We start from the raw sequence: 26,731 nt of genomic DNA, 5'->3' as shown, positions 1-26,731 counted from the left end.
TTTCATGTTACATATTATGCTACTCAATTGCTTCGGAAAACTGAGGGAGTAGATTTTATGAATGATGTACAATGACAAAATTGAAATTAAGACTGTTATTTTGGTCCAAAAGGGATTATTAAACAATCATATTGAATGACCATTTTTCAAGAAAACTAATGCTTTTTTTTACAGACAATGTTTAATGGATAGTTTGCAAGTTCAGCCTTTGTCAAGGTTTTCATTTGCTTGGTTAAAACGCCAAGTTAGCCTCTTGTTCCAAGGACCACAGATAATCTTCTAATGAGTCAGAAAAAAATGTATCCTTTATTTCTCTCCTTTTAACATTGCCCCCCAAATTCTCTTTTGCCTCAAATTCCTTGCTGTCTATAAAGATAGGATTTAAAAATGAGCAGCCCATTAGGTCCCATGATCTTTTACCTCCGTTTTCAGCTGAAGGCCCTCTGGCCTGTTCTGTTTATGAACCTCCACAGTTTTGCAGGTATGGAACGATCACGTTCACAAAGCACTGGCAGTTGACTGAGAAGAATTGCCTTTTCTTTAAAGAAAGTGACAGCAAGCTACCTTTCCAGGAGTGTCAGAGTTCAGGGAGGCAGCCTTGGTGCTTTCAATGTCTCTTCCCAGCATTCTATGATTGCCTGGCATAGTCTGTAAAAGTATCTGAAGGTAATGTCAGCAAAATGTCACACAGGATTTGCAGACACATAGGAATAAAGGGAGGGAAAACCCTCTTCATTAATGATACCATATGAGTTTGGTTGGTAGAAAAGAATGCTGCCATAACCTGTTTAACTTCTGTCATATACCAACTTTGCCCATGCGCGTCAGAACCTGTCGTCCAGCCTGAAGACACAGAGGATAACATGGCCGCTTCACAGAGTATTTTCTTTCTGTTTTGCAATCATAGAGTTCTTCCATAACTTTCATACTGTCACAAATCCTGAATAAACATTTAATACAAAACACTTCTACTTTATTTTCTTTTACAATGTCCTTCTTATACAATGACAAGAACTTGATAAAAAGAACTCTTATCGTGCAGTGCCTAATGTGTAGTTTAAAGCCATAGCAGAATGACCATTTTGTTGTCAGAAGTGGCAAGAGCCACAGCATATGTGTAGGTGCTGCAAATGCTTACTACCAAGTTGGTGGATAATTGCATTTTTATATCTGTGATTATATAAGCATGTGCATGTATTAGTCAGGGTTCTCCAGAAAAACATAACCAATAGTGTGTGTGTGTGTGTGTGTGTGTGTGTGTGTGTGTGTGTGTATAGAGAGACAGAGAGACAGGAACAGAGAGATATTGTAAGGAATTTGTTCATACAATTATGGAGGCTGTCAGGTCCAAAATCTGCAGGGTGGGCCTGAAGACTGGACACCAAAGGAAGAACCAATGTTGCAGTCCAAAGGCTATCTAAGTCCAAAGTCCAAGTCCAAAGGCTATCTGTAGGAAGAATACCTCTTGCTCACAGTAGATCAGTTTTTGTTCTATTAAGACCTTCATCTGATTGGATGAGGCCCTTCACATTATGGGGAGCAATCTGCTTTACCCAAAATTCACACATTTAAATGTCAATCTCATACAAAAAACACCCTCACGTAAACATCCAGAATCTCTGGGCACTTTGGCCCAGCCAAATTGATACATTATATTAACTATCACAAGTCCACCCCTTGTCAACTTGGCACCCATCTGCATCTTCTTCTACTTAAGCTTCATATAAAGACAACAACAAGGTCATACTTCCAACTAACATGATATAACTTCCACCTAACATGATACAACAGAAAACCTACTAACCCTTTTGCCAGAAGAGGATACAAAATTCTTGTGGGATGTTTACTTTTCTTGATATCCTATCATTTAAATACTATGATGTAAAGTTCATAAATCTTAAATACCTTTTATGTTACATGACAAGGGGGTAAGAGAGGGAAGAAAACAAAAATATTTACTTCATTCATACCCACAAATGTTCAGTAAATATTCGATGTAGTTGATGAATATTTCTCTGTGCTGGGCTCACAATAATTTTTTTCTACTTTATTTCTCAGCTTTAAAACCCTCAGATGAACATTAAAAGCCTTGGCCCTTGGCTTGTGACACATTTCAGTGGGAGATGTTTATTCTAGACTAGTTAATAGGAATAAATTAATTTTTGTATTTACGATTATATCCTGGATCGGAACTTCTATGATTAGCTGTCACTGCCTAATTTTCTAAGAGCAAGTGGTCATACCATCAGACACATATGACAGTATTATTTGCTTTTGAGTTGTGATTATAGAATCCTTTTGACAAATAAGATTAGTTATATGAAAAGAACAGTTTGGTGGTTGGGCTAAGAGTTTCAGATATATCAACAACAACTTCTGTTATTTCTTAGTGTGAGTGATAACACCAACCTTGTTTCATCATCACCATTTCACATAAGACATAAATGAAATCTAAAAGAATGAAAATAAGCTTTTGTATAAGACCACAAGAAAATTAAAGAGAGGAAATTAAACAGATGTGAATGAAAGATAGGGGTCATGAAGAATGCCTCACTTTCTAAACTAAATAAATATGGTCACTTTAAAGAAGTTACTACAATGCTGTTCATAAAACTTTATGTTTAAAATTGAAAGGAGACTAACTATCCTCAGTATCTACAATGATTCCATTTCACAATTCATAAAATGTTGCTTAAAAATCTAAAGCCTTAGATCACAAACATAAATCATCAGGATAGACCTATTTGAAATTCATTCTTCAAATCATGTTGTTTATATACATTTTTATGTACCAATATAAATCCAGTTTGCCAAGTTCTGTTTAATAAGCCTTGAATTTACCTTTTAAAAGCAAAATAATTTTCTTTTTCTCTTTACCACATTGTAAATACTGTACTTTAATGTCCACAAGCTGCTCTTGTAAGCATCACTAGGGTCCACTGCCTTCTGCCTTTTCTTTTTATAATGGGAACAAATAACCAAAGGGCAGAAATAAGTGCAACAAACATAGTTTCCATCTAAGCCCCATTTGCCACTCTCCTCTTCCCACTTCTTCCTATTTTTTCACAGTTCCCAGTTACCATTTTCTTTTCTTAGGATTTTTCATTTTCTTTAGGATTATTCGTTTTTGTAAGGATGACAGGAAACTTGTGACTTCCCAGCACTGTTATTCCTTTTCTTAAAACAGTTACAGAAAATTATAATTAATATTACACACAGTATATTATGTGCATATATACATTATATGTAATATGCATTACATATTACATATTATTAAAATATCAATATTGAAAAAACATTAGAAAGCACATTTACATAAAAATTGTCAAAGAGGAATGAATACACTAGACATAACTAGATTACTTCCAAGAATAACAGTAAAAGTGTCTAACACAAGTAGCCTTGTTAGAACATGCTACTTCTGGATCTAACATCTTATGTACCCCATATGAGACAATTATTTTTCCTTATAGAGCAATCCTTTCTGATTTTCACAGGTGGCTTTCTGACAATTTGCTTCACAAAGAGACTGAGTGAAGGCGTGTGGCTGGATCATTGTAGACTCATTGCCATTTCTAAAAATAATTCAACAACTCACTTCAGACAGTCCATAGACCGTGCATTAAATGCCCTTTTCTCTTTGTTTTAAAGCTTGAAGCTATTGTATATACATGAAAGTTGGAGGGGGTGTGTGTGGTTTTATAATAGCACTGCCAGACTTACTTCATGTGTTTCATAAAATTGTGAACAGATTCTATTAGTGTTAAAAGAACTTTAGGAACTATGAACCTCCTTACAATATTCCCGATGACCATTTATTGAGTTCTATCTTTAATTTTTACTAAAATCACCTCTACTTCCAAGGTTATCTCTAGCATTGCCAACTAGCATCAGTTGGTGATGTTCTTCCTGAGACCATATTCAAATATTCTTATGAAGTTTTTTAAGGAATAGCATTTCTGCACATTCCAAAGCCAGGCACAGTGGTGATGCTGAGAACACACTGATCAACAAAGAAGATGTGTCTCTCTGGAACAGCCACAGTTCAGTGCATCTATCATAATAGCTAGCATCCGAATAAGTGGCAGACACTATGCTTTAGTGCTTTTTATGCAATAATTTTTCTTCAGATTTTGAAAATGATGTTTATATGTGACCAAATAAAATACTTCTGTTATTAAGGGCAAAAAAATCTAAAATTCCTTTTTCATATTTAAATTTCTCATTTAATCTTCATAATTACCTTATAAAAAACTGTTACTATCTCCTTACACATTCTTAAGATCTGAGGCTTAAAAAGGTAAACAGTTGTGTGAGACAACATAGTTAGTAATGGCAAAACCAGAATGTAAATCTAGGTTTTTCCGACACCAAAACCTCTGCTTTTCACCAGTAAAATAATTTGCCTCTCCATCTGTTCCAAATGACAGTCCTTCACATATCTGTAGGCAGCAATCTTTATTTTAACTTATATTTACACTATTTTATTCATGTCTACTTGTGTTTTTCCAGTTTATCTCTCTGAGTTTTCAATGGCAAAAACTTGTCATCTCTTCCATAGAACATTGAGCAAAAAGGGACACAATATGTCTCACACCTATAAAACAAACCCTTCATTTGCCTCAATGTTCTCCTTTTTCCACCTCCCCCTGCCTAATGGCAAGACCACACCTCAATTTGAATCTCATCCTTTACTTGTTCTTTCCCTAAACAATTGTGTCCACATTCAAGCTACTTTCATTGCAAAGCTTTACTCTTAGCTTTTTGAAACTGTAGAAAGAGAACTGGAGGAGTTTCCAGGAAATCTGCCTTCAGTTCTGTGGATTAGCTTTTGTAACTCATTGTGTGGCTTTGGGCAAAGCACTTAACACTTTCGAGTATCCTGAGGGTTAACAACCATTTTGTTAATCTAAAACCCGCAGGGCATTTTGAAAAGATCAGATAAAACGAGATATGAGAGAATAATTTGAAAACTCACGTGTGTTATGTAATTAAATACCTATAAGAACAGTGCAGCTGAACTATTAATATAAAATTGTCCTCTAAAAGCCAAAATTTTGATCAGGGGGAAGAGCTAATTGCTGCATATTTCTGTAGAGGGAGGGTCCATGGTTCCCAGAGCTACACTTCTGGTAGCAGTCTGTTCCAAAGGCTTCAGCTCACCCTGAGATAATTTTTTTTTTCTAAATCCTTTTAATTTTCTTTTTACAGTCACTGAACACCTTCATAAAAAAAGCGAGTTTCGGAATAAGAATCTTAGAGTTGATTTACTTCAAGGAACTCTTATTTTACAAATGGGTTTGCTGGGGGTTCCCTGGCCTATATTCGAATTCTGTTCTGTCTCTGAGTCTCCCAGGTTTGCTAGGACCTCCATCTCCCTATGCTCCTCCTACCCTCATATGTCCCACCCCTCCATTCCTAATCCCTCACTTTCTATCCTGCCCCTGCCTCTCTCGCTGTGCCATTTCATTCTTGGGATAGCGTTTTTATTATTAATCATTGGTCTATTCTACCTATTATATAGTTTACAATTTTAAACTTGTAAAATAATTTTTTTCCCAGAATTTGAAAATTATGTTTATATGTGACCAGATAAAATACTTCTGTTATTAAGGGCAAAAATCCACAATTCTTTTTTTCATTTACTTTTCCTATGATAGACATGTAACCTCCTGAAATATTGTCTTATGTATTATGCATCATGTATTATGGGCAAAAAGAAAGCTGTCAAAGGCTGAATATTTCAGCACCTTTAAAGTAATAAAAGTACATTCTGACATTAGCTGCAACTAAAAGCCACTACGCTTAAAAAAATCTGCTGTCCTTTTAGTCTGAGGTAAACTAATAAAATGAGAAAAGATTTATTAAAATACGAGAAAAATAACTTTTTAAAAATTACGAGGTTGTGTTTAATCTATTTTCCTTGTATTTTTTTTTTTTAAGTGAGAAATTTTCCTTTTACCATTTTAACCATGATAAAATGTCCTTTAATACTCTGGAAATCAAAGATCTTAGACACGAAATGAATGATTTGGATAAAATGGGTAGAAGGAAATACTCTGAAAATATTTTAAAAGAACCCCAGGGAATCAGAAAAATCAGGCATTGTGAAACACTGTTAGTTTAGCCTTGAGTAAAACAGCAGAAATAACAAGTAATTTTGGTCATAACATAGAGAAAGAGAAATTTTTGAGTTCAACAAAGGCAGAAACAGATTTTGCTCCAACTCTAAAGTTGAACTCTGAATTTACACCATCTGAGGGAACTAGAGGGGGCTTCTCTGCGCTGAGCTAAACTGAGTCTGTAGTCACACATTCACACACTTGGGAGCCAGACAATCAGGATTGGATTTGACAAACTCTGCTGTCAAACACACTTAAATGCTACATCAGCATGACTCAGATTCTTTAAACAGAGGAGTTTTGAAATGACATTTTGCTCCTCACTGAAATAAATACCTATCCATGAAGTTGGAAACCTCTAAACCATTGTAATGGTTAAAGCCATGTAAAACTTTACGATCTTTGCTTAAGAAGGCGATATTTTGTCTATATGACTAGGCAATTTCTTAAGTTCTCTCTAGCTTGAGGATATTATGTCCAGTCATATGTCTATTTTTCAGGAAGCTTATCAGTCTTGTGTCTGGAGACTGAGACAACAGAAGACAGAGAATGATGAGCTTCATGGTTCAGAGAGAAAAAAAACAAGCTATAGATCTGGTAAAGTATGAAATAATCACAGTAATGACAAAATAAAATGTGGTATTCTTTCAACCTGTAGTTTGTAACCCTATTATAAAGCAGGGGGATCTGTTCAGGCTTGTATAAATGATATAATTCTTTCTCCAGGTAAAAAGAACTAACAAAAACTGACCACTAACTATACTCCAGATATAGTTCTAAGCACTTTTACCAGTATTATTTCCTTTAATCCTCACAAACCTCTATGACCTATTATACATATTCCATTTTTGCAGGTAAGAGAGATAGAAGCACAGAAGGGTGAAATCATTTATCCAAAGTGACACAGGTAATAAGCATTGAAGCTTGTGGCAAACTCAGGCATCCTTGACCCAAGAGTTCACAGCACTAACCACAACAGATGGTAAACTGTTGAGCACTTCCTGCTGCTCCATCCAGGACTCACTGGGAAGCATGGCCAAATGGAAGGCTGGTCAGCTGTGAGGTGAGTCCAGGTTACTGCAAAAGATGTGGTTCAGGAAACTGAGGATGATTGTGGCTACCTGATCTAAGATGGAGGGAATGAGTACCAAATTCTATTTTGAAAAGTGAGTTGGAGAGATCGGGGAAGTCAAAAGCAGCATGAATGCATTGTTCTTATGATTGTGCCCTGTCCTTTCCAAAGCCTACCTTCATTCTGGCAGCATTATGTGATCTTTGGAATTCTTCATTGTGGGTAAGGTGATTTTTATTACTGAGATAGCTATCTTTTCTTTCGGTTAGAACCTGAGTAAATGAGGCCAGTCCACTTAAAAGATTTTCATGTATCCATTGGTTTTTAATAAATGGTTTATCTCTGATAGCAAGAGGCAAAGTCTACGGTGGCCACCATATATCAGATGAAAAATTTCCATATAAGCAGATTGTGTTTACCTTTCATAAAATTTTTCTTTTTGGTTAGATAACGAGGTACTTTGTGGGATGAAGCAACTGTTTTCTAGATATAAATATGCGAGTGTTTTTGCTTTTTAAGAAAAAAAAATCTAGAAATTTTTTTTGTTCATGTAAAACAATCTATATAATGAAGTCCCTTCCTTTCCTTACATTAATTCGGTGATATAATTTTATATATTGTCTAAAGTACTAAAATATTTCTGGGGCCCATATGCTTTCAAACTGTGAATCATTTCATTTCTACATTTTGTACATAAACTATTACTGCTCTTAAATAAATATGATTCTATATTTTAATATCACTTTATATGTTTATTTAATACTTCTTTATAGTGATTTCTACATCTCCAGAAATTTTTGCTGAATTTTAAAATGTGATGAATCATTAGAAAATATGAAGAAATAATGCATAATCCTGAAAATATAAGGGGAAGGAAATTAAATTTTCTCTGTGGGAATAAATTTGCACAATAATGATTCTTTCTCTTTAATTTTTGCTCGAAAGAAATCTAGACATTTTGAACATCCCAAGGCATGGCAAAATGAGTGCCCGGTGAAAATCATGGCCCTTGCAAAAAAAAAATCTTTATTGTTTAACCACTTCATTATCTGACTTTCTTTAAGCAAAGAACACTATCTGTGTCACCAATAATAGTACTGGGGAAAACACACATTCTGAAAGCATAGGGAAACTCATCCGACTCTGAAATTCTAATTTAATAGGATGTTACAGACCACCGCAGGACCAGCAATTGAAAAATGAAGATGTGCAAAAACAACTCAAGTATCAAAGCCGGAAAGAAAAGAGAATAGAAAAGAGCCTAAACTTGTGCAGTTTTTTTGCTGATTGTCAGAACAAATGCTGGGAGTGCATGAGGGAGTCAAGTCCAGTGAAAAAATGGATGGGTGGCAGGGTTGTGGGTGATTAATTTTCTTCCCTTCTCTATTTTCATTTCTTTCCTGTGATGAACATAGGCTACTTTTATATTATGTTCAGAAAAAGCTTTTTAAAAATTACTTTCGTTCCTCCAACTGTCCATAGCTATCCAACTGAGCATGGCAGTCCTGTCCTCTGGCTGTAACGCAAAAAGACAGCAAGTATGAAAATCTAGGCATTCTCACTAGATTCAGGGCGAGCTAACCCTCAGTGATTCCTTACATCAAAACAAAACAACTTTTAAATTTAAATTCCTTTTCTATCAAGTAAAAGTGCTTAGTTACGCCTAATATTTAACTCTTCTTAAGCTTATATCAAGAGACGACATACATTAGATTAAATAAGTAAAATGCACTGAGGATGGCTGGCTTTGAATGAAAATATTCCATTCACTGAAATGTATTTTCCATGGGAAATTATGGAATAATTTTATCACAATTATTTCAGGAATTGGTAAAGGTTACCATAATAAAATTCATACTGTGACAAGAATATTGCCTTTGCAAAGAATCCATTTCCAAGCTCATAAATTTGCATGTTGCACAAGGATGCTTTAGCTTGTGTTTATGCTTAACAGAATGGAAGGCATTTAGAATAAATTTTAGTTAGAGTGCTGACATTCTGAAGAAGAAAGGGCACAGTGCAGTGCAGAAACAATTGCATCCCTCAGATTCAAATTCTAAGAAAACTACTAATAGACTAGAAGAATGTTTAACTTCCTAAACATCTTAAAGTACATAGATTCTAGTCTAGACACATCATAGTCAAACTGATAAAACCAAAGATTTTTTAAAAAATTTAAAACAACCAGTGAACAGCAACACATTACATTCAGGATAACAATAATTTAAATAATCACTGATTTCTCTTAGAAACTGTAGAGACCAGAACACCATGGACCAACATCTTTAAAGTGAAGAAAGAAAGAAAGAAAGAAAGAAAGAAAGAAAGAAAGAAAGAAAGAAAGAAAGAAAGAAAGAAAGAAAGAAAGAACAAAAAAAACCATATCTAGGAAGAATATCATTCAAGAAAGAAATAAAGATATTTTCATTCATGAAGGCATATCATGAAAATAAAAGAGAACCAAGAGATATCATTGCCAGAGAATCACTGCATTATAAGAAATGTTAAAAGAAGATTTTCCAGGCTAAAAGAAAAAATTATCCGTGAGGGAAACTTGGATCTTCAAGAAGAAATGAGGAACATCATAGATAGTAAATATCAAGGTAATCATAAAAGATGTTTTCTTCAAAATACATTGCACTTGTAGGCTTTATTTCACATGTAGAAGTAATATTTTTGACAACCATAATGTAACGGAAAGGAGGGGCAGTGTGGAAAATAGAACTATACTATTTCAAGATTTCTACACTGGCCTGTGAAAATTTAAAAGTTATTTTTTGTAATCCCTAGAGCCATCACTAGGTATCACAGATACCTAGCCATCACAGATAAATTAATATTGAATTCTAAACAACATTCAAATAATCCTAGAGAAGTCAGGAAAAGAAGAATGGGCAAAAAAAAGAAGAGAAGGCACATGAGGAAAATAAATAGCCAGGTGGTATAGTTTTATCTAATCAGATCAATAATGACATTAAGTGTAAGTGGTCTAAACATTCCAGATAAAAACCAGAGATTGTCATTTAGAATTTAAAAGGAAAACCTAACTATGTGAGGTCTGTAAGAGAAGCACTTTAACTGCAAGACACAGGTAGGTTGAAAGTAACTGGATAGAAAGATGTACCATGGGAAGAGAAGGCCTAAGAAGGCTGGCTTAGCTATATTAATATAAGAAAATAGTGACTTCAAACAAAGACTTGCACCAAGATAAAGAGGGACATTTTGTAATGATAAAGGGATCGATTCATCAGGAAATCATAACAATTATAAAAGCATATGTGCTTGATGTCAGAACTTCAAAATACATGAAACAAAAATTGACTGAATTAAAAGAAGGAAAAGAGAATTTCTCCACCACAGGTGGAGATTTTAATACTCCTGTCTCAGTAATTGATTGGACCACTAGCCCCTTATCTCACCAAAAAAAGTCACTAGACATAGACCTTACTTAGTCTAGGAGGCTCCTTATTAGATGAGCTGCTGCGGGAGGGATCCTATATCTTTGTAACCTCATTGATGACACACAAATAATTTTTAAAACATTTTTTAAATGCGTAGATCTGAAGTATTCCTGTTACTCTTTCTCTACATGTTCTGCATTAATTTTTCTTATAATTTCTCCAGCTCTGTAAAGAACCTGAGTATCACTTTCTAGACCTGTCCTGTACTGATTCCCCTCCCATTCTGTTCTCATTATGTAACTTCGAGAATCTTTTATTTTTCAATTGTAATATTTTGTGCTACATAGTCTCTTCACAATATATGAGCAGCAGGTCTTAATAGCAGTCTCAGCTTGTGGATGGCTTGTTTATTTTGTGGTTGTTTTACTAATGGACCAAAATGATAGTATAAATAGCCCAATTCACTTTCATGTTTTTTCATCTTTCTTCAAAAGACATAAAACAAGACAGAACAATTTTTTTGACAGATGAAATTGATAATAAGTTTAGACCACAAGCTTGGCCTTTGAAAACTAGGCATCAGAGAGGTTTTCACTCCCCTCCTGAACCCCTCCCGCTTCTGCTAATAGGCATGGTCTCTGACTCTCTTTTATAAAGAAAAGATTAAAGCACAGATTTAGCCCACGCTGCTGCTTCTTCCTAGGAAGTGAGATATAGAACTGGGCATGCAGTCTCTCCATCCAAGTCCCAGCCCTAGTATTTTCTGGTCGTGAGTTTTTAATACGTCAGCTAACCTCTTTCATTTTCTGATCTCATCTCTCACACAGCGAGAGGGAGAACAGGCTTCCCCGCCTGTTTCAGGGTGTTGCCACAAGCACTAAATTAGATTTTTGTGAATGCACTTTGTAAAGCCATAAGGCTTAATACAAATAGTAGGTGTCATCACTGATTCTCCATTTAATTAGAAAAGGTAAAAGCTCTAGTAGCACTCTTTTCATTTCCAATGTCTTTACTTGGTACAATTAGACCTCATGGCTCAATGTGTTTGTGGAAAAGAATGAAAAGATATCTTCTATTTTCTTTAAGAATATACCGGACCTTTTGTCTGAGTGTAATTATATAGCCCGAAGCATAATCTCTGATCTGGGAAAGTGACATTCCTCTGACTCTGATTAGATTTATATACATGGATGAATAGAAAAAAATCATACCTGCCCTCCAGGAAGCATTCTGAAGTATGTCTCGCCTTGGGTTTTTTAATCCCTTAGTTCCCCTGGAAAAGAAACTGGGGCCAGTGTACTTGCCCCCCTTATCCTGTTCCTCTGTCATCCACTCCAGAAATAGACTCATTTCTCTCTACCACCCAATACTTTCATATACTTCACAATCCAGAAAGCTGTACCTAATGGGATATATGCTTTAGTATATACACTTTAACTACTGAAAGAGAAGATATCATAAAGTGACTTGCATTATTTAAAAAAAAAAGATTGTGAAGTATATTCAAGTGTTGGACTAAGTATAAACAAGCAAAACCAAAAATTTACCCTAAACCTTGTCTTGTGTAAGGTTTTACTACAGAATGCTTTCTGGACATCACAGGGCCACAGTGCATTTTTCCAATAATACCTGAATCATCATTAGTCCAGAATGTTCTTGAATCAGGCTTGGTCAAGATGTTGGCAGGATTACATGGCTCTTTCACCTTGAAAATATAAGAAAACAAAAATAACGTGAAAGTGGCTTCACCATTTCAGCTGTTTCAGGTGTACAGTTCTCTAGGCAGGATTCCAAGGATGACACTAGCACATCTGGCACATCTGTACCCTAAGTAGGATGACCAACCATCTCAGTTTGTCCAGGATGGAAAGATTTCATAGGCCTGACTCAGTTTCACTGCCAGGGCTAATGGCTTTGTAAGTAGATGGGGTGGAGTTCAGCCCCCACTCATTCCCTCATTCCGTGCTTTTTTATGACATGCAAACTGCACAGCTATATGCAGAGGCTCTGAAGAATTAGCAAACTGATTAGTGTAAGAACACTCATCACATAAAAAAGATGTTTTGGACTTCTACTTAAGAAACATTGTACTTTTAGTATATATGCTTGAAAAAATACATATTAAGGAAGAGCTACTTTTAATTAAGTAGCACTTTAAAATGAATTCTTATTTTATAATCATAACAGGATTTATATATTTAAATATACCACATGCATATATGCAATATGTATTATTTATTCAACCTAAAGCTCTGCCTAGTGCATATCCAACTAATAGATTCCTTACAGTAAGTTCCTGGGAACAACAATGATCCTTTTTTTTGTCTTCCCCTCAATGGACAAAATACAAATCTTAGTGTTAAGGACATTCCATTTAGTGTGATAATTTAATTACTGTGAAGTCTCTAGTATTTACTATTTAATGAATGAATTCCTTTCATTGTAGTGTATAGTCAAGATACTCGAAAATGTCACTAGGTACATTGTTTAGTTCCAATGACATTTTTTTTTTTCCCATAACAAGTCTTTATTGATGAAAGAAGCAGTGCTTTGATTTACAACCTGGCACAAACTCTTTCTCTTCTGACCTAGTATCCAAGGATATGTGGAAATCAGGAAATAAAAGAGTTATTTGCAACCTCAAGTTCACTGCAACATTAGTCACAATAGCTAAGATGAAGAAACAACTTAAATGTTTCTGGACAGATGAATGGATAAGTAAAACATGGCACATATATAACAATGAAATATTATTCTGCCTTAACAAAGAAAATCTTGACATGCAAGAACATGGATGAACCTTGAGGAATTATGCTAAGTGAAATAAGCCAGACGGACAGATATTGCATGATACTACTTACAGAGGTATCTAAAGTAGTCAAACACTTAGATGCAGAGCCTGGGGAAGGAGGAAGTGGAGGGTTGCTGTTCAGTAAGTATGAAGTTTCAGTTATGCAAGACAAGTAAGTTCTAGAGATCTGCTGAACAACATTGTACCTATAGTTAGCAGTGCTGTATTGTACACTTAAAAATTTGTTAAGAGGATAAATCTCATGTTAAGTGTTCTTACCACAATTGAAAAAATCCTATGTCTGTTAAAATATTAGATACACTCATAAAATATTTCATACATAGATATATAAGTGGTCTGTATTTTATTAGTGAAATTTTCTGGTAATGTAATGTGTTTTTAATTTACAGGAAACATGATTTTAGAAGTAAAATTGTGGTTTAAAAAAATCATTTTTACCAGAGGGTAAGGGGTGTGGGGGATAGGAGATGAGGGTAAGGGGGATCAAATATATGGTGATGGAAGGAGAACTGACTCTGGGTGGTGAACACACAATGGGTGAACCTGAAATCTATGTAATTTTACTAACAATTGTCACCCCAATTTAAAAAAAATCATTAAAATGTAAATCTCGAGGAAAAAAAATACAACAGTATGTGGCCTAGCACCATTCTGTGAAGGACATTTTGAGCAGCTCTGCAAAACCTCTCTCAAACTCCACTGGATAGCCTCAGTATAAATTCTTTCAAAGGATTTTTCTATTTCACTAAAGTATTGCTCCCATCGTTAGAAAGCTCTTTGTCAGTTGAACCGAAATCTGGATCCTTGAAACTTTCCTCACTGATTTTATCTAGTTCACTCTTGAGTTACATAGACTAGATCTATTCCCTGTTTTATACTATAAAATAATATCTCTAATATTTGAAAGGAGCTATTTTGTGTCCCCTTAGCCGTCATTTCCCAGGCTAGCTGGCCCTCTTCTCTTTCATTGTTCCTTCTGAAATGGTTTTAAGTCTTTTTACTGAGATCACTGTGCCCCAGAAGACATCTTCTCTTCTTTGGCATGTGAGCTAATCCCCTGGGAGCTTCCAGGCCAGCATCAGCTAATAGTCACTGAAATAAGGAATTTGCTTTGGAGACAACTCTTGGGGAGGACTATAAGCATTATTTCCAGATGTGAGTAATTAAAATGTTTCCAAGAACCTATAAATAGTTCTCTATTATTTAGCCGCTGTTTAAATACTTTTTATTCCAAAAAGTCCTAATTGATTTTATAACTATAGACACATTTGGAAAATTGCTGTGTATGAGCATTCTTCCTGCCTTAAGCTCTAATTACCTTGTGTCTTTGTGGTGTTTGTGTCAAACAAATATTATTCCTCTAAATCTCATCTACTTATGAATGATTATCACTATTTGTTTGAAAAACTACAACAAAAATAATTTCTTCTTGCTCTTCGTGTTATTATCATTCAATAGAAAGTGCGAATTTTCATGACCCCCAAGCACCAAAGTAGCCACAGCAAATTATCTACAGAGCGCACACAGTGTATTGTTAGCACAAGTTTATACAGATCCATGAGTAACTATATATATACTGCAACAATTTGTACGCAATGCCCTAAAACCCACTCCTGTAGTTTCAGGTGCTTCACAGAAGTGAGAAAGTTCATTATCAGATGTCAGTCCTGCTGAGTCTTCATGAGACCCCTGTGGCTGAAAGGTGAGGAGCACCTTGAGTTTGACCCCTGGCTGAATCCACAATGGCCTCTGGTTCTTTCCTTCTTTCCCTGGGATAGGATAGGCAGTAGGGTATGCCCCTTGGATGTGTGACTGAAGAGGGGTGAAGAGGTTATATTACAACAAGAATAGTGGAATATTATGGAGGTTTTAAACATTTTATGATGGAAAAATTTCAAGCATACGCAGGAGTAAACAGTATCATAAACCTCTATGTACCTATCATCCAATTTTAACAGTTATCAACATTGGGCCAATCTTATGTGTCTATCCTACTTTTTTAGGCTGGAATATGTTAAAGCACATCCCAGACATCATGACATTTCATCTATAATTTCTTGAGAATGTGTTTCTAACTGATGACATTGTTTTCGTATAACCATCATGCCATTACTATCACCAACCACTTCAACAATAATTGAATTTATTAAACTTTAATGAGGGTTATTAAAGTTTATTTAATAAATGACAGCATACGCAGTCTGAAAAGCAGAATGAGTACTTGCGCTGTCTTGCATACAGAGGAATTTGTAACTGATGATTAAAAAAGAGATCGTTTAAAACTGTGATCTCTGCAGAGTCAATAGACCTTTTCACTTATTTAAATCCTTCTAGATTTTTTTTTTTTGGGGGGGGTGGAGGAGGTCATCATAAAATGACATTTTTCTAATAGAAGCAGTATTGTCTTTCAACTTATTTCCAATGCATCCCTGGGGAGAAAGGAGAGAAAATTTCCTTGACTGATGGAATTGAAAGTGTTGGAGTGTGAAGGTGAAGGGAAGAGGAAGGTCATGGCTGAATGCTTAATCCCTATAGTTTTGAAATCTAGAAGTGCTTTTGTAAGTTACTATGACATTAGGCCATTAGAAAGATAGGGGCACTTGAATGATAGAAAGTCTTGAATATTAGAAGATAGCACGGTGTATGAGGATATCACATTTAGGGAGATGTCAGATGTTCAGAAATTTGGACAAGCTCTGGGGAATGAACCTGGGAATAAATCATTACAAGTTTCACTGACATGAGCAAAGAGCCAGTCTTAATTTTATAAAATGTCTCCAATTAAAAACAAAAATGTCTCCAATTAATGGCAAGTTGGAATATTGGTAGGATTACTAGAAAAGCAACAGTTATGGTCATCTTTCTTTGTTCCCTCTCTTCCTGATTTAAAGAACATTGGTCCCAAATGAGTAAATGCATATAGTGTGCAAATAAGTATATGCATAGATGCAGAGAAAAATAATTTAAAAATTACCTGTGATGCTGATACAGGAAAAATAAATTAGAACATACAGATTTCTCCCTGATTTACTTTTGACTTATTCATAATAATTTGTATATGTCTTTCTACAAGTCATTTTAACAGTGCATGCTAAAGTCATTAGTTCTTCCTCAAATACAAACAGAAATTCTCAAAATACTTGTCTCTTATTAGCCAAGGAACTTGGTTCTCTCCCATCTCAGGTTACCCGATGTTCAAAAGTAAGCAAGCACACTTTATATCTAGGGAAATGAAATTTTGCTTCTTAAGTGGCTTCAGTGAGGCTTTAGAAAATGTCTCCTGAACCCTATTACAGAATGTAAAGCCATCCTGCAAATACTAATTTTGAATTCAGTTCTGTGTATCCAGGAGGAAGAAAAGTCTTCCTGATGCTTTCTCTTTAATGGATTTATTACGTCCAAAACAAGTATTTATGGAGCATTTGTTTAGTTTCAAGATGCTGCCCTGGTTGTTACTCAGGATTCGGGAGCAGGACACAGACATCCACAAAGCGATATGAAACCTGATGTTAAGTACCTCTAAACTCAGTCTGAAGAATGTTGCATAGCTCTTACATTTTGTAAGCATTTAAAGGAGGAAGCAATACTGTGGGCAGAGTTGTCGAGTGAGGTTTCAAGGAGGAGAGAGGAGGTGAACAGGTTTTTAACACTGACAACATTTGGCTTGGTGGGCAGGCAGGAGAAAGGTATCTGAGGTGGGCGGGACAATACAAACAAAGGCGTGGAAGCAAAATTAACAAGGCATGGTTAGGCAACTGCTGATTGAACAATTTCCTGGGAATAAAAGGCTCATGGGAGTAATGATTGGGAACTGGGTAGAAGCCAGATGGTGGAAGGCTTTGAACGTCAATGGGTCATTGTTTATTCTGAGGAATTCAAGAGCCTTGGCAGTTGGTAGGAAAGACCGGGAGTCAGAAAATACCCAAATTGAAGAGATTAGGAGGCTGCTGTACCATCAGAGGAAAGTTGATGAGAGCACGACGGGGACTGTGAAAATGGAAAGAAAGGAATGGTGTGAAGGGTAGCTGGAATGATTTGATAAGATTTGACAGATGATTGAAAATGAGGGAGATTGGAAGAGTACAAAAATTTCAGGGCTTTGAAACTAGCCGACTAGGAGGATGGTCAAATGCGGTCACAGCTGTCCATAGTCTCTGGCAGGGAAAGGGACCACCCTGTACAGTGCTTAAGCCAGCACAGCAGGCCGGTTGTGCACAGGTGGGCCTTTCTAAATGTGCTGGGTCTGCGGTTCTCCTGGGAGCCCTCGCTGCATCTCTGACCTCCCCAGACAGATCACCTTTGGGAACTTAGTGGTGAGGCTTCACTCACACACTCACAGGCAGGTGGGTTTCTCTAGCCTCTGCCTCTGGGCTACAACCTTCCACTTCACACAGGGCAGGATGAGAATCCATCCACAGTACTTCATTACAGCAAACGTCCCCCAGTTTTTGTATCTGGTATCACTAACCTCTTCCCTCAGAAAGAGGGCAGTTTGAACAAGGACAGCAGGAGTCTGATGAAGAGGTTAGTGAAAGAATCTTATCAGAGATGACAGGTCTTGTTTTGGCCCCTGCAAGCTGATGATGTACCCTCATTCACGTGCCTACCATTAATTACACCCAGATGACATGGAACAAAGGGACCATTCCTGGCCCCCGAAGAGACTGTGATCTCACGCAACTAGACACATGTTCTTCCTTTTGTGGCTTTATTTTGCTTGCATTCTTGTTCATTTTTGATATTTTTCAGTTTTGCCTTTGTGGTTGTGAATTGCTTAAGGCAATTTGCTACCCAACTACTGTACTTATTTATGTTTCTTGCCTGGCCCGGAAAGTGTTTCTGTTTCAACCTCTGGTCTACATAAAGTCATGATATTGAGGTTAAACCTTTATTAAATCAAATGTTTTCTATATTCTACACCAGTAGTGCAGTTCAGAGGATCAGAAATTTGGGGAGCTGGAGAAGATCTTTTCTCATCTCCCTGCTTGCTTTATGGATAACGAACCTGAAGACCAGAGGGTCACGTAGCTTAGAACCTGAAGACTGATTGAGGGCTAGTGTCCAAGTTTGACCCACCCATTTCAAGATGTCAGCTGAAAACTGGTATTGGTTTCTTAACACTTGGATTTATCCTCAATTTTGAAATTAATTCAGTTATATATTTCACTCAACAAATATTTGTAGATAGTTGATTGTATTGGAGGCACAGTGCTAGCTAGAATCCATAGGCATGGATGGGAATGAGGTATAGATGTGTTCCTGCCCTCATAGAACTTATTTCTAATGCTGATGGTTGAGTGGTATGGAGACAATAGAGTGACACAAGTAGGGAGTGAGGTGATATGTGGTCATTTTAGATGCATTAAAGGAGTCCATCTTCTTACACACTTTTTCAATAGTATCACCAGAATCAATGATCACACATCTGCATTTGTAAGTTAAAACACAAAGCAAAGTAAGCACACAGAGTTGGTTTGATTGGAATGCAGGTCAAACCTTTATATATTCTATAACAAAGCATATAATTAAATTCTTAAAACTTACTTTGTGGCATGGTGGTTTTAGACTGTACTTGGCTCAGAAAAGTCAATCAATATGTGTTTATTGACTACATCATTGGTTTGATGGAACTCAACAGATTAAAGTGGCCAATGTTAATACATCACAGAAGAATAGTATTTTGTGGGTAGAATGGATTTAACAGATGACTTAGTTCAGTCTCCTTGTTTAATAAATGGGAACGATTCTGAAAGAGGTAACATGACTTACAGAAGCTCACACAGAGAGTCAGAAATTATTTGTTTTTTATAATACATTCACCATGGTTAAGAGATGACTCCTTGCATTTATCTTAGAGCAAAGTTGGTAGAAATAATTAGATATAGCTCTTTAGACATAGCTTTGGGGTCAGACAGACCTGGAATAAAATATGGCAACGCCATACCTGTGTGTGGCCTTGGGCAAGTTACGTAGTAATCTTTTTTAGACTTAGCCTCCTTGTTGAAAAAATTGGCAAAGTTAGAGTTAGGGTTAAGGTTAAGGTTAGGGTCAGCTGCTCAGAGTTCAATAATTGGTAGGAGTTATTTTTATTTATAGTCATACAATCAAACAGGTTAACAGGAGTATAATGACTTAGAATGCAGGCTAGAAGAGACAGAATCTTTTGACAGAAAAGTTTGCTCTGTTAATTGAATTATCTATATACAAATAATATTGGCAAAAGTGAAAAATGACTTCTTTCCAGGCATTGTGCTTGCTGAGCACTCAGGCTGGAACTACCTTTGCTCAGATACCTGCATAACTCTTATCTCTTTCAGATATCTGCTCAAATGTCAGCTTCTCAGTGAAGCTTTTCCTGACACTCTGAAATGGAAGCGTCTTTCCCACTTCCTGCTTTAGATTTCTTCATGGCACTGAACACCTCTTCATATATAATTGTCTTATTCAATTTTTAATGGTCTCCTGTAAATTTCATGAGTCCTAAAGGGGTGTTTGGCACATATTAGGCATTCCATAAACATTTGCTGAATGATTGAATTATTAATCCCTAAGCAATTAAAAATGAAGACTATAAATCCCACTCAATTCAAGCTATTAGGACAAAAGGAGATAGTCATATGCCAAATTGCTGTGGTTTAACACATGTGTCTTCCTTTCTTCTAGTGTTTTAACCCTCCTGAATTCTTGGCATTAGGGTGATGAAGTGATTTAGAGTGGCGTTAATTTAGAGTTGTTGATGAGTCTATAAATGATTGGGAGTGAACGTCGCTACCCCCAACCAAGCAGTAAGGCTGGGACCTGGCCTGCTGTTAAGCTCCTGACATTGCCGTTCAATCTGCCCCCTGCCCTCCCTTTTTTGCATGAAGATGTAGAAAATTGTTTACATTATACTGTGATACCAAATATATGCAATAGAAACATGTATTAATGATTAGCCATTTTAATCTTTCAGACTATTGTTTATAACTATAACCCAATATGTGGCTGGAAAAAAATAATCTTTGAAACTGTTTGCATAGATTCAAGCTCAGTTCAATAAATCATTTGGATTTATCCATAACTAGTGCATGTCTAGGCCCCCCTTCTCCCCCATTTAAGATACATTGCTTTTGAGTGGTTCTCAATTATGGCTACACATTCCAATGAGGAAAGTTAAACAATAAATGCCAGTGCCAGGAGAAGGGAGAAGGGACTGGGGAATCAATATATTTTTAAGCTCCCCAGGAATCTCTTGCTTAAACCAACTGTGCTAAACAGAAGTAATATGGATTAAGTGATGTTTATCCAGTGGGTACAGAGGCAAAATGAAGTATGACCATTTCAGGGTCATTGTACTGTATAAGGGTAATATAAGAAGTGATTCCAGACCCAAGTCAGACCATCAACAAACACCCTCTCGTAGGCTTTATGGGAAAAAGAGAAATGTTCAAATATCTCTAATTGGAAATGACAATATATTCCTTAGTATTATTCTCCATGAGCTTACCTCCAACACATATTTGACAAGAGGAGAAAAAAAATAGAAATTTGAATCTGGATTTTATGTGAGGTTCTAGGAGAAGCGTTCCTACAGTTTCCCTATACAGAAGCTATGTCAGATTCAAGGCAAGTGCGTTCTCTCAATGACTCAATTGTAATAGCCATTGTAACTTAATTCGCTCTATGCTGTAATTCTTGATGTTTACTTTTCTGTTAATAAAAAGTCCGATAGTCAATCTTCCAATAACAATTTAGCTGTAAAGTCTAAATTGTCAAGTGCAATTGCCAACAAATGCATGGTTTCTTTTCTCCTTCTGTGAATGGACCTAGACATCTCCATTTAAATTCCTGTTGTTTTTCTCATGTGGTAGGCTAACTGAACAATATTTAATGGTTTACAGGTCTAAAAATATTTCTTATATTCCTTGGCTTGCACAGAGTGCTTCTGCAAAACGAGTTAATAATCTGGTCATCCCAGGAGTCCACAATGTTGAGTTAATTTTTTACAGAGGTTCCCAGATGTGCTGGAAGAATCACTCATAGCAGATCCGGCCAATATTTTTTTTAGATTTCATGTGACCTTTCTTGTATCTGATATGAAACACATGTTGAAAACAATACCTGACCATTATGAAATATATTTTTTGCATAAGCAAAACCATCATGAATATATCTTTTACAAAGTTTTCAATGGCAGAGATGGAAGGTTTTCATTGCGTAACTGTTTTAGCATTTAGCCAAGTTAATCATACAGCTTGACAATGATTCTTTATCCAACATCTCTTTGGTATTCAGTGGGTAGGTCATTAGACTCATGGAGAAATAAGTGGGAGAATGTCCAGGGAATAAAAAACATCTATATACCATGTGGCGAAGTGGATAGTTTTACTAAGTACTGAATTTCAGCTTTAAGAGATGCAGGTTCTGATCCCAGCCAAATCGCTTGAGCTCTTTGACTTCTGGGAAGTAAGCAGAATAACAATACGAGGCTATGAGTTCCGAGAAGACCCTGCATTAGTTGTTTCCCTTTACAGGTATTTTCCATATGAGGTTTTACTTTTGCCTTTTCTTTCTGTCCATGCTTTCTTTTCTATTTGTTTTTCAGTGGGCTCTGGGAAATCCTTAGATGAATGGAGTTTGTCTTTTTTCGTGTCTTACAGAGATTCTATAATATTTGTAAAATATACTGTGGATCTCGAGTTCAGTCAAGGGTCAGACAGACAGTCTAGATATTTAAAGGCAAGAGACTGCTACTGAGGAACGAATGAGCTGCTTTTAGTGATCTTAAGAAGGGAAGTAAATGTCACTGCAATCTAGTACTAAAGTTTTTCCTAGACCTACAATATTAAGCATTTCAAGTCACACTAAATTTCAGCACAACAATTACTAGTATTTTTATGGAGTGTTTACAATGAGCCAGGCACATTTATTGTATCATTAGTTAATCCTCACAACAACCTCTGGGCACTCTTGTTGTCCCTTTTTTTGGGGGAGGGGAAGTATGGAGAAATTAACCTTTAAAATCTTATCTATTAGGTGACATCAGCGAAACAGCAAAATACGCATCTCCAAGCTCTTGTCCCCAGACAGAAACATCAAAAAACAAGCAGAAGCGGTCAGAACCAAATTTGTTAAAACTCTGAAAAACAGTTGAAAGTTTACAGGAAGGCTGAATAAAAAAACCAATAAATAAATAATGGCAGGGGAAATCTAAAAATGAAAGGAAAGCTATGTGTTGTTTTTACTTGCTCTCACCCCATCCCCTCAGCTCAGTGGTAGTCTTGAAGAGTCAGTCCCCCGCCATTCTCAGTCTCTGGTCCCTGGTCCTGGAATGTATGTTTCTTTGAACTTGTTTGACCCAAGGGGCTTATTATCACTCAGCCAGACCAGAAAAGCAGAAAGCATTACTGGAAAACCTGTAATGCGATAAACACGCTGCAGCTTTCTAGGGCAAAAACTATGCCTAAAGCCAAGGAAGAAAAGCATGCTGTTCTATATGCTTCCTGTTTACTAACTCACGTTACGCTCACAACATCCCTATGAGGAAGGTATTATCATCATTATCCCCATTTCACAGATGAGGAAACTGAGGTAACTTGGAAAAGGTAAATGCAGCTAGCAAGCCCAGGCTTTTATTCTGCATCATGGTGCTTCCAAATATATACACATTTAAAGTCAAATAACTTAGATAAAAACTATTAAACATGAGTATACTAATAAAATCTTATTTGAAATTTATTCTTTTGATTTTTAGGGCTTATTTATGCCTTTATGGCTTATTTAACCTGTTTGAAAGAGAAGAACAAATGGAACTCATTCTTGATAGCTTCAGGGTTCACTTTCTTCTTAGATAGTGCAAAATGTATTACTGTTTTAAGTATTAATCTGTTGTGGAAAAATAAAGATGATAAAAATAGGATGTCTTTCACAAAGCAATGGTTAAAAATTAATTAGGGACAAATCTCCGTTTCTAGGAAATAGAAATAAAAAAGGGGAAGAGAGTAGAAAAAATACAAAAATATATACTTCCTGAATAAAACAAAACCCTTCTATTGTTGTTTATAATTTAGATATTCCTAGACTGTAAGCTCTGTGGAAGAAGAGACTGTGTCCTAAATTATCAGCAGTTAATTTCCAGTGTCTTAGCATAGCAGTATATCAGTATCAGCCGTAGTAGTTGATAAATAGATATTTTTGTCAAATGAATGAATGATAAACCATGGCTTTACTTTTATACGTATCTATATATATCTTACTATTCAGTTCTGCTCAAAATCTGGTGTCCTAAGTAAACAGATACAAGTGATTGCTTATGTTACCTTATTTTCAATGTATCCCAAGGTCTCCCAGCATCATTCTAAATACTGTTTACAAAGAATATGCATTTGTATCTTATGCCTGCTTTGGTGGTTGCTACAAATCACTGGGCTGCAGAAGGGAGCCACTAGGGAATAGATTTTGTGGCAAAGCTTTGTCTCAGTATATACTGTGCTCGTAAGTTACCTCTGGTTGGTTCCCAAACCTCCCTGACTCTTTCCTTCGAATATTTTAACCTAATAAGAATAAGCCTGGAGCATTCAAGTGCATAAAGAAAAATGAATTTGAACCATCTATTACTTAAACATCTGCTAAAGTCACTCCAACCTGTTAACATTTACTCTATAACCATACAACAGTGTCAATTTCATTTATATTGGTCACTTATGCTTAGTTTCTTAAAGGAAATGGAAGAATATCTTTTCTGAACACTCCACGAATGTTCAGAAAAGATTGGTTTTTGATTACTGAGGGGAAAGGTAATTTCTGATTGCCTGATGAAGTGCCTGGAGAAGAGAAGATCCGTCCCCAGTCTCACATACCAGTAATCACCAGCAACAGTTTCTTGTGGGTTCTTCCAGAAAATGCTCATACATATATATATATATATATATATATATATATATATATATATATATATATATATCCACAATGATTTCTTCTGTGTGCGTGTGTGTGTTTGCGTGCCTGTGCATGCTTGCACATACATCTCTGGGCTTTATTTGCTGTGGAGAATAATAAGAATGAAGCTTCAGGGGCAGGAAGAGGGAATCAGGTAAAAAGGAAAAGTCTTGCTTAGAATCTTTGTAATTTCTTTCTTGAACTCAACACTTCTTTTATCAATACCTTGCTTCCCAATTAAAGCCACTAAAAATTCTTGTGTAAAATGACATTTAGTTCAATCCATAAGAGTTTGTTGTGATAATGAACAGAACTGGACCTTGCAATACAGCTGTGGAGTAAGGCTAGAAGATTAGTAGCTCGGAACACAAGAGTTTATGTAACTCCTTGAGGTGAGATAGGCTTTAACCCTGAATGCTATGGAAAATCTGCCTCAGAGATTATCATGGCAGATCATAACTGAAGACGGTGCACTGGTTTATCACAAATAATCCAAGCTACTCATTGAAAACCGAAGTGGAAAATGCTTTGCTTATATGTTTCAAATAATGCATATTTGACTCTTTTCCCCATGTAAAAACATAAGGTTAGCAATGGTGATATTTGGTTGAAATATTCATGTTTAAAAAGAAAACGATAGTTACAGCAATATACAGAACGAATTTTTAAAATGGCAATATTCAACTCTGGCAAGGGTTCACTAAAACTGGTATTCTCGTAGATAGATCATTGCATTTTAATATTTAAAACATTTTCTGAAAGTGATTATAGTATATTTTAAGAGCTTTAAGATGTTTCAATACTTTTATCCCATTTATCTTATTTTAGGTAATTAATAAATCCTAAATAAATAATTCATAAATCTATATGCACAAAACTATCTTAACATTATTCATAAATGCAAACCACTGGAAGCAAACCAACATGGGGAAATGTGTAAAACATGGCACAACCACTATTCACATGGTACTTCTTAAGTGTTTTTAGCCGTGAGAGACATGTTACCCATATTATGTTAAATAAAAGAAATCACAGTGTAAAATCGTGTTTCAATTATATATAGAAGGACAGATAAGTCAAAGCATGAAGAAATGTTTATTGTTTACTGTAGTGAGATGATGGATGCTTTTCTTGTTTCCTATATCTTAAATTTTAATAATTTTTATATTGTCTTCATAATTAAAAAGTTATCTAGCATCTATATCATCTATACCTATCTATCTATCATCTATCATCTATCTTCTATCTATCATCTATCTACCTTGCAAACAGAGCAGCTTTGTCCATATCAAGGAAATGGAATGGGGAGGTAAATATCCTAATGATTGGAAAAGGTCCTGATGTTAAAGTACTACTATAAAAAACGATATGCATTTTGAGGCTACAATCTCATATTTCTTTTAACACAGAATTATTGACGACTTTGAATAAATGTGTACCCCACCTTCAGTCTTCTGGTGTGGTGTTTTCAAGTTTCTTTGGACTTGTGCAAAATAAGGCTTTCTAGTACTAGTCCATGCCAGGTTTATGTTATGTCACTAGGAAAAGGGGGACAGAGAGTATTCCCCTGCAAAGACTTTCCTTTTAGTCTCATGGGCCCCAATCATTATTTCCACTGCCTGGGTACCACATGGACTCGGTTCTTTCCCAAGGTAAATGAAAATCTGCATGCCAGGGCAGTACTTTGTTGAACTTCCCAAGACAATGCTGGAATGCCATACAGGGTTACCCTTTCTGAAGGCCTGGATCTTCAGAGGGATTAATGAAATTAATAAACTACAAGTTCATGCTTCCACATATTGCAATAATTTTCAGTCTGCCTCTCCCCACCCCCAAAAAAGAAAAGACAAACAAACAAACAAACAAACAAAAACAATGAACCTGGGATTCAAACATAATTTATTCAGAAATAGTCCAAAACATTCCTAAAGGCTCTAAATTTGTTCATAATCACATTGATGCCAAACTAAATTGGAATAGTTATTGTACTAGTATTATGCAACTAGTTCCTGATTCTTTTTCCTTTTTTTGGCCAGAAACTTGCTGGAAATTTTATCTAAGATTAAATACAGGAAAAATATTAGAAAAAACATTAAGTAGAGAAACAAAAAAATTATTTTAGCTATCGTTGTAATTTCTATAAATGCTTTCTGGAGAAATCTTACATGTGTATCAATGTTGCATTGAAATGTCTACTTTGTACAGACACCTGTACAAAATAGTAAATACTCTGTACAAAAATAGTAAATACTCTGTACAAAAATAGTAAAATTCATCCAAAACCAATCAGTTCCATTAAAAAATCCAAATCTAGACACAAAAAAAATATTTTTAATATTAGGAAACTTAAAAAGACCAATATAAACATAAATGTGGAATGAGAGTATGTGAGAAGGAGCTGTTAGAT

General features: G+C 35.7%; 1 protein-coding gene across 1 annotated transcript in view; it reads right to left on the bottom strand.

The window, feature by feature from the left end:
* Nucleotides 1-26,731, bottom strand: part of SGK1 (serum/glucocorticoid regulated kinase 1) — a 98,928-nt gene that overhangs the window by 15,946 nt on the left and 56,251 nt on the right. Inside the window, exon 3 of the mRNA XM_019732732.3 lies at nucleotides 12,225-12,300. Within this exon, the coding sequence (XP_019588291.2) occupies nucleotides 12,225-12,300 (76 nt within the window). The remainder of the gene's footprint in view (nucleotides 1-12,224; nucleotides 12,301-26,731) is intronic.

Source organism: Rhinolophus sinicus, chromosome 2 (assembly GCF_057876585.1).
Source record: "Rhinolophus sinicus isolate RSI-liver-muscle chromosome 2, RSI-T2T, whole genome shotgun sequence".
Taxonomy (NCBI): Eukaryota; Metazoa; Chordata; class Mammalia; order Chiroptera; family Rhinolophidae; genus Rhinolophus; species Rhinolophus sinicus.
Note: the sequence above shows the minus strand (reverse complement) of the source record. Positions and strands in the feature narration are given on the sequence as shown.